The sequence below is a fragment of the Mesitornis unicolor genome, unplaced genomic scaffold (genome assembly GCF_000695765.1).
Source record: "Mesitornis unicolor isolate BGI_N332 unplaced genomic scaffold, ASM69576v1 scaffold4656, whole genome shotgun sequence".
Classification (NCBI taxonomy): domain Eukaryota; kingdom Metazoa; phylum Chordata; class Aves; order Mesitornithiformes; family Mesitornithidae; genus Mesitornis; species Mesitornis unicolor.
The window spans coordinates 42,260-50,924 of record NW_010190113.1 but is presented as its reverse complement, the minus strand read 5'-3'; the positions used below and the strand labels follow the sequence as shown (position 1 = coordinate 50,924).

General features: G+C 44.0%; 1 protein-coding gene across 1 annotated transcript; it reads left to right on the top strand.

The window, feature by feature from the left end:
• Window positions 1-461: 461 nt before the first annotated feature.
• PHYH (phytanoyl-CoA 2-hydroxylase) lies at window positions 462-1,769 on the top strand (the record flags this gene model as incomplete). Its single annotated transcript, XM_010186287.1, is given in 3 exon segments — window positions 462-611; window positions 825-990; window positions 1,596-1,769. Coding segments are annotated over 3 exon segments (490 nt in total), but the record flags the coding sequence as incomplete, so codon positions are not given.
• Window positions 1,770-8,665: the final 6,896 nt, after the last annotated feature.

Below are 8,665 nucleotides of genomic sequence, written 5' to 3'. Positions count from 1 at the left end.
TGGGACTGTGCTCTCTGCCTAGCATCGTGTTTGTTTAAACTCGTTAAAAATTAATTGGAGGTTTTCTTTCTGCATGCTTTCCCTGTCAAGTGCTGGGAGTGGTGTAACTTCTCTGCAGTAATGTTTTCAGACTCTATTGTGCCGGAGTGTATATTTCTTAATTTATATCCCAGATAACAGCTCATGCTGCTGCTCAGCCAAGGGTGTTTTGGTAAATTGTATCTTCATTCATACAAAAATCAAACATTGGATTTCAATTCCTACTTAATTATTTTCTTCTAAGCGCCCTGGTGTCTGCTATGGGGAGAGTTTCTACCTGATTCTCCCCTGGGCACTGGCTGGAGCCCTGTTTCTCCCCTGGGCCCGGGCTGGACCCGCCTGCCTGTCCCCAGCAGCTGCTGATCCACGGCACAGCACCGTCCTCCTGCCTGCTCTTGCCATCGGTGCTCCTGTTGCTACAGAGCCCAGCTTTACTCATGTGTTTCTCCTCCGTGTCTCACCTGTACCTTGGACAATGATGTCCTCACCACAGAGCAAAGGCAGCTCTATGAAGACAATGGGTATCTGCTCATTAAGAAGCTCATTTCTGATGAAGATATTGAGTGTTTCAGGTACGGGGCATTTGCCTAAGGTGCTGGGGGGTCCTGTATGCAGCAGCATCCCAGGAGAGCTCTGGAAGCTGGAGAAACCTGGACTCTCCCACCATGGATGTGGGTGATGTTGCTGGATAGCTTTCTTTGTACCAGTAGTGTCTTTGAGGAGAGAAGTCTGGCTTAACGTGGCTAGAATGTGCTCTGGCTTCTCTGGTTCCCTCTGCTTTTAAGGCTCATATTTGTGAGGATCTGTAACAAGGAGGTGAATCCTCCAGGAGTTCTGATAATGAAAGATGAGATCCACAGACCCAGCCTCATTCAGTCTGAAGACACAGTTAATGAAGTGCATGCTTTCTGGGAAGGTGAGTAGTTGTTCAGGTACTGCACTCTACCAGAGGCAAAAAGGCAACAGGGGGATGGTGGTGGGAAAACCTAACAGAGGTTTGTGAACATACATATGTTTTAATGCCAAGGTGAAGGCAATGTCCAAGCTGGAAGGTTGTGTGATGCTCTGTTCTGTACAGGCCTACTCTAATACATGTTCCACCCAGTATCTCATGGATTTGTACTTTGTGTTCATGTTGGGGTAGTTAGCAGCAGCAGATTGCCATCACTTCTCATAAGATAATAGGGTATATTAATGTATATAATGTGTAGGTACGGTTCCTTATGTATTGGCTTGTCTTGGATCCTGGAGTACTACAGAAGTCAGGTTGTGTTGGAGAATCAGAGGTAGACATACGAGATTTTGGAGAGGTCTTGAGCTGTTGCCCTGGCAGTGCCTTGGCATATGCTGTAGTGGTGAGCATTGCACCTGCAGCAGCATCTATAGGCAGTTTGTTTGTGCTTGTTTTTTATTTGCGATAAAACTATTGATAGTCCACCCTACTATCCAAACAACAATTAATTTATGGTGTAGATCTGCCTAGTTTTTGCTTTACTTGCTAAATATTCCTGCAGCATAAACCACACATACTTCCACTATTGCTTTTTCCCTTGTAGATCCTAAAATACATTGAATGTTTCACAGGGCCAAATGTAATGGCCGTGCAGATGATGATGCTGATAGATCAACTTCTAGATCCCAGTAAGCAGAGGTCCCACAGAGGGGGAAATGCAGAATTTGTTATGTATGCCTGGGGTGCCGTGAACTTAACTGAAGCAGCACTTACCTGAAGTGGCGTTTACCCTTTTTGAAAAGTTGCTTGAAGTGAATTAAAAGCAATTCTGACAATATATGAAGTTATTTTTGTAATAGTGTTTTAGTGTAGCCCTGGCTTGGAGGGATGCGTTTCTTGTTGTTCAGTTTGCTGTAGATGTTCGGGTTCACACATTGGGAATGCCTCCTGACCCGTGTGTGCCTCCAGAGCTGAAGTGCTCGTATATCTAACCACACGTTACATCTAGAACATTCTTTCCAACTAATTTGTTTCTGCAGTTTATGTGTTATCTGTGCTTTAACAATGCTTTTCTTTACAAGCAGCATTAAAGTTTCAAAAAGGAACATGCAAAAATTAGGCGCCCAGCTGCTTATCCAGCTGTCTGCATTTGTATGAAGCCCCGCTGTTTAAGACATAGGTTTTTTTAAGCTTGACATTTCGCGTGTTGAAAATGAGTGTTTCCTGGAGCATGGTAAAAGACAATAAATACAGAGAAGATCCTTTGCTTAGAGTTTATGTGCTATTTTCCAGACTAACAGTTCAGAAATGTTAGATTTTGTCTGACTCCTGACCTTGCTGACAGCGGTTGCACGCTCAGCGCTTTGATATGAAGGTACTTGAGTAGGTGCCAAAGGAAGGATTTTGAATGCTGGCTTTGGCTTCCAGTGCTGCAGATCATAGTTCTACTTCATACAAGAGAAATGGGGGGGAAGGAAGTTTAATTAACTACATTACTGTTTTTTCAAAGTTGATTTGGCTCTTCATAAGCTTTTGCAGTTCAGCAGAGCTGAGACCTGAGGTGTTTCCTATTCTGAGGTGTCCAGCCCAGGCGACACTTGCGGGACTCCCTTGTTCTCTTCTCTGTTCCCTCTGCCGGACAGAAGTTCTTAATTGTTTGAATGTAACTTTAGAAAGCAGACAAAGGACATATTTGTTGTGAGATGGGAATTTCTCATAGGGGTTTGCAGGTCAAAAGAGCAAGTGAGCAGAGAAAGTCTATCTATGTGTGTATGAGGTACAACTGGGAAAGCTGAGCTATCTGTGAGATGTGCAAAGATGATCCAGAAAGCAAAGTGGGTCTTTATATTAATTCTGGGACTTTGTAAATAAGTCCTTATACCTGATTAAGAAGGCTTGTAGGTGAACATGCAGATATATTGAATATACTACCTTCAAGAAAGAAAATTAGTAACTGCCTTTGCATCTCTTCTTCTACACTGAGAAACCAGTGTTGTTCTTAATCTTTCTGAATTACTTCCACTCCTCCTTGGTTTCTAGAGCCCCGCAATCACATCTTTCCATGGGCTGCTGGATTATGATGAGAAGAGTCCCAGGGTTCACACTGACATGGAGAAAGGAGATGCAGTGTTCTTCCATCCCCTGCCTATTCATGGCTCTGGGATAAACAAGACATCAGGTTTCCAGAAGGTTGGAAACCACCTCTAGATACAGCTGTCAACATTTGTTTAGCTGCTAAACACAATAAAAGTCTCCTTAACTAAAAACTGATTGCAGAATAAGTAGGTGAATGGGGCTGTCTGGGTGCAGAGTGAGAACCCTTACTGAACACATGGATCTGCTCTCACCTGGCTTCTCTGGTTGCTTGTAATCTGAGATCAGGCAAGTGAAGTATTGCTTTTGCTCGTGTGTGTCCACAATCCAGGACGCATGAGCTTTTTCCCATTGGTCTTTTGCAATCGATGTGGTATCGAGTGATGCCCGATTTCCTCACACAGAGTATAAGCTGTCACTTCGCCAGCTCAGAGTGCTACTGCATTGACATCAAGAACATGAGCCAAGAGCACCTGGAGAGAGAAGTGATTGGATTTGGACATGCAAAATATAAAGTGACTTCTGCTTCAGACCCTGTGGTAATCTTAAATCATGACCTTATCTTGTAACCAAAATTTATTTCATCTGCACCCCTTGGTATCTTTCAGTGCAAATCAGCCCAGCTAGGGTAAACTTAGCCAGCAGCTGTTCAGGTGACTCTCTGAATATGCAATAGGAGGACACAGTGTGTTCAGTACCCATCTGAGGTGTCTTCTCTGCATACCACATCAATCCAATGAGCCTTTTGGCTTATTTCAAGTGTGATCTACAGCTTTTTATTTCATTTACTGTTTTCTGGGTTTTTTTTTTTAGTACAGAGTGTTTGGAAGAAGCAAGCAATGATCATGCAAGGAAAAAGAATTAATCTTTAAAGTGGCCTCTGAAGAGCAGGATGGAAAACCTGTGCCCGTGCATCAGCTTCTGAGTAGCCAGATTTATGTGCTTTTGGTCGTCTATGTAAGAAACTTACCGAAATACTGCATTACAAAATCATTTTATGCTAATACAAAATAGTTGCACTGAGGTTGAGCAGCTGATATACTTCAAAGAAAACCTGACCTACAAAAAAAAGAATTGCTGCAGTTATTTTAGATAATCAAAGAAAAATGATGACAGAAATTGTGCTTTACTTCTTGATTATCTTTTTTCTAGCCTCTCTCTTGATATACTTTCATGCTGATGCTCTATTAATGTAAGGTTATTAATAATCTTAATAGAATTACAATTATTTTAGATGAAATTAGTATTATTAAGATTCTATGCATGATTATGTTTTTAAGGTTTCTAACATCCTTTTTCCATGCAAAGTAAACACAGTGAATTAGGCTTTTGTGCAAGTTTCAGTATGAGCTCTTATGGGAAGTCATTAGTACAGCTGATGAAGATGTGGATTTTTATAATAAAGATTAAATTAGAGCAAAGCTGTGTTTGGTGGCTGCGTTGTATTCTTTCTATGGTTAAGAAAGTCTGGTAATGGGTGTGTGGTTGAATAACCAAATAAAATTGTCCAAAGAAGTGAAGCCTGGCAAGGTAGGTGTTTGGTCTGAGAAAAACCCCAGGATGCTGCAGCTGAGTCACTCAGCAGCTGGAGCACCATGTGCCATGAGTTGCCTGTGATGGGCTCCCACCCAGCTCTTGACCTCCCCTAAGTCACTCCGTTTACCCCAGCTCTGCAAGGGAACGAGGAACCTGCTGATTTTAGGCTCATTCATGTTTGGTGTCACGTGCCCTCTCCTAAAAGCAGCAAAGCCAACATGTGCAGTTATCCTGGTGAGTACTCCCTGTTGGGACAGCAGCCCGCACCAAAGTTGCTTATTTTCGTTTGCACCTGAATCCTGTCCCCTGTGCCTTTCCCAGCCCCTGCCTGTGCCTGGATAACCAGCTAACATGTATGTTCTTCAGCCCTTAGCTGCTGTGGGAGAAAGAGGGAGCAATTACCTTTTCTTATGCAAAATATTCCCTTCTTGCTCCGATTTCTCCCCTGCTCCTTGTCTGTGCAGTGTGGGTACCCCAAAGCCAGAGCTGCTCTTCTCTTAGCTCCAAGTCTATAGAGAGGACAGACAAACACAACATGAGCAGCTGTGCTGGAGGGGAAGTTATGTGTACATGGCAGCAAGTCCTGCAGCCTCTGCTGAGAGCTGTGCGGCAGCCAGCAAGCACCAGGCCAGGTAGGAAAGCCTGGAAGAAATCTAACAGCAAGGTGCAAAGTTAGTAATGAAAAGAATTGCCCGGGAGAAGCCACGTCCCCAGAGACAGCAGGGATTTCCCTTCCCTCTGCATTTGTCCATCATTCTAAAGATCAGCTTTTGAGTTTTTTTGTAAAGGACCATGCACAAAGGTTATTTTGCCATTTTTGAGTCACTGTTAGGCATATAAATGGAAAAGAGCACAGATCGCCCAGGCTGTTTTTTCAAACAGCAAAAGAAGGCCCCAGTTGTTTCTTAAGGCTGTCCTGCATGGGCATCACAGGGCTGTTTTCGGGGCAAAATTAGACAGGATCTGCAAGACGGCTTTGCACAGGAAATGAGACTAAAAGAACAGGAGAAAAGTTTTGCCAGCACTCTTGTCCCATATTTGCTTAATTATGGGAGGGAAAAGCCAGACAGCAACTGGGTCAGGAAGAATAAAACTACGTGAAATGTCTGGGTGAGTCCAGCTTGCTGGAGGAGCTGCACAGGATGGCCCAAGGGACCACTGCACAGGCTCTGCCATGAAAACCTGATGGGCAAAAAGGTGGTCCTTTAGTAGCGTGTTTATTGTGAAATTAAGCTGATTTTACCTGATAGTTAACAAACCTAAATTGGTGAGTGCAGAGGGAGAAAATCCTAAAGGTTTAATCTTTCTTCAAAGTGTTTGTAAAATCCAAGGAAATGTGGCAGCAGGGGAAGGTACTCTAAATGAACATTTCAGCGGTAGCTGAGCGCTCGGGAGAGGCAGGATACTTATATCTAAAACTCAAGCTTGATTTTTAGGAGGTTATTATGAGAGAAGCTGGATGTCTTCCTGCCCATTTTCATATGCACACAAGGCAATTTGTAGCTGGAGAAACAGCCTTGCCGACAGACAAACATTTTCTGGCTGGGGAAAGGGCTGATTTATCAGTTTACTACTCTGCAAATTGTAACAGTAGCTCTTAACAGTATTACATTTCCAGTGCAGTTTTGCTTAATGCTTATGGGGACATGGCAGCTTCGGCAACACTGCTGTCTTGATTCACCAGCAACGCTAATGGTAGCGGCAGCGGTTTCTGTAGTGTTAATCCAGTCTGATGCCTTAGACCCAGTGGTAGTGTTAGGGCAGACTCACATACCTCAGTCTGCTGGCTGCTCTCTTGCTAACACAGCCTGGCATGCACTTGGGCTTCTTTGCAAGGCTGGAGGTCTTCACCTTATGTTCCCAAAATTGGGACAGCTGGGCTTGTCCGGTCACACCTGAGCTGCCCCTCTCCTGGGTCTCAGCCTCTGCTCTTGCTCCCAAGTCTTGGTGGAAACATCATCAGCTCAGCAGGGACCTGAGACCTCGCAGGCTGCTCTGGCAGTGCTGGGGCTGTGCGCTCACACAGCAGAACACCCCAGCGCATAGCTGCCCTCCTGACACCTTCTGCTGGGCGGGAGCCATCTCTGGCACAAGAAAAGTATCTCCAAGAATAGACTGAGGCACATAAAATCCATTACAATAATCTGCCCCACTCCTTGTTACAGCTGGGGCTTAAGCAAACCCATGGGCCTTGGTTTCTTCATCCAATTTTTGCATATAAGGATGAATTGAGGGTGCTGCTTTCATTCCTTGGCTCTCAAGGAGGCACATAATTTCCTACAGAACACAGCCCTGGAGGAATTTATGAAGATAAAGCATTACCCCACCTTTGACAGTTTAATTTCTGCAGAAATCTCCTTTCCCTTGGCCAAAGAGGCAGGAACTAGAAAAAGTCTGAACCTTTCAACCTGCTACCAATAGGGAATCTCATGCTGGTTTTGTAGACACCAGGTGAGAAAATCCTGTTGGTATGAATAAGAAAACTGCACAGCACCCTGAGTTATGGACCACAAACCAGTTCCTTTTGGTGATTCAAGCAAATGAAGAAGTTGAGCAAGCAACTCATCCTCAAAGAAATAACATACAAATTCAGGAGTGTCATTGTGCACTGTATTTATTCTGAACAAGGAGTCAACAGGAGACATTGCCAAGCAATGTCAGTTACATATTTAGTCACCTACCACTGACACCTCACACATCAAATGGTATCGACGAGACTGAAATGAATGGAATATGTCAAGCAAAGCTGCACAGCAAAAGCACCAGGAGATGAGGGCTGCTAAATACTGAGGTAAATCTGTCCAGCTGCTTCAGATGAAGTAAATTCTTTCTTTTCCAGCCCCTGTGCAGGCAGATAACAGAGGTATCAACAAGGCCACTGGGACATGTGAGACTGTTGGCAGTTTCACCAATTCACTGAGGTACTAAGGGTTTTAGGTACTTAAAAATCCGTGATCCTATGGGGCCTGAGCTAGGGGCAGCAGAAGGAACAGGTCCAGGAAAAGTCAGCCAAATGGCACCCCTACCGAGATGTGCTTTCAGATAAATGCCTGTATGAAGACAGCCCCTCTCAGGAGCCACCCCTTGGAGACCTCGTCCTGCTTGGTCCGAGAGCTACTGTCCCCAGATAGCTGTGCCAGCAGCCAAGGTGACACGGTGATGCCTGGGAAAGACTTCAGGAAAATTTAAAATGCCAGAAAAAAGGGTAAAAGCTATTAGATGTAATCACTCAGCTCCTTCAAAGCACTAACATGGTGCCAGATTCATTTAAATGCTTTTTAAAGTGAGAGCTGCAGGTCTGTAGCCATAAAGGTGCTGTAGTGTGGATGGTGCTGGGAACCCAGTGTGGGCAGTCTGACAGGGAAAGGGCTTTCAGAATTGCTCACAATAATCTGCAGTGTAAACACTGCTGGTTTGCAATGCCCCAGCCCCTGAGGGTTGGGTTTTGGTGATTATTGTTTGCTTGTTTATTTTGTTTTGTTTTGTTTTTAAATGTGAGTCAAGGGGACAAATCAGGAACCATTTGACATCTGCTCTTAAAGGTTAGAAGTGAGTAATTTTGAAGCCAATGAAGGCTGCTCCGTAGCTACAACCTTCTCTCACTCCTTTTCAGTCAACAGCTGAAAAACCTTGACAGGCTGGCATTTACACATCACAGTATTAACTTCACAAGTGCTTATGGAGTCAACAGCCCTCCCAGTTCATGAGGATTTGTCACTTGAAATTCTGGTGAGGTCACTCTACACCAGCCATTCGACATAAGTTGTGGGATCCTAGAGATTTCTTGGTACAAATTCCTCTCTAGCTGTCTCCTTTCTAGGTTAAATCTTGTAAACAAATTGTTAGGAAGAAAGAACAGGCATGAATGTATTTCACATGCAGCCTTATTCAGTCAATTTTAAAAAGATCAAAGCTGAATATCCATGCAGTGGCCTGATGGAGACTTTTGTGGATGTCCTTCTCATCAGGAATTGATTCCCCTGCTCATTCATTCCTAAACCAGAATCCTCTTAGCATTCCAGTAAAGAAATGTGTGGTTTATAC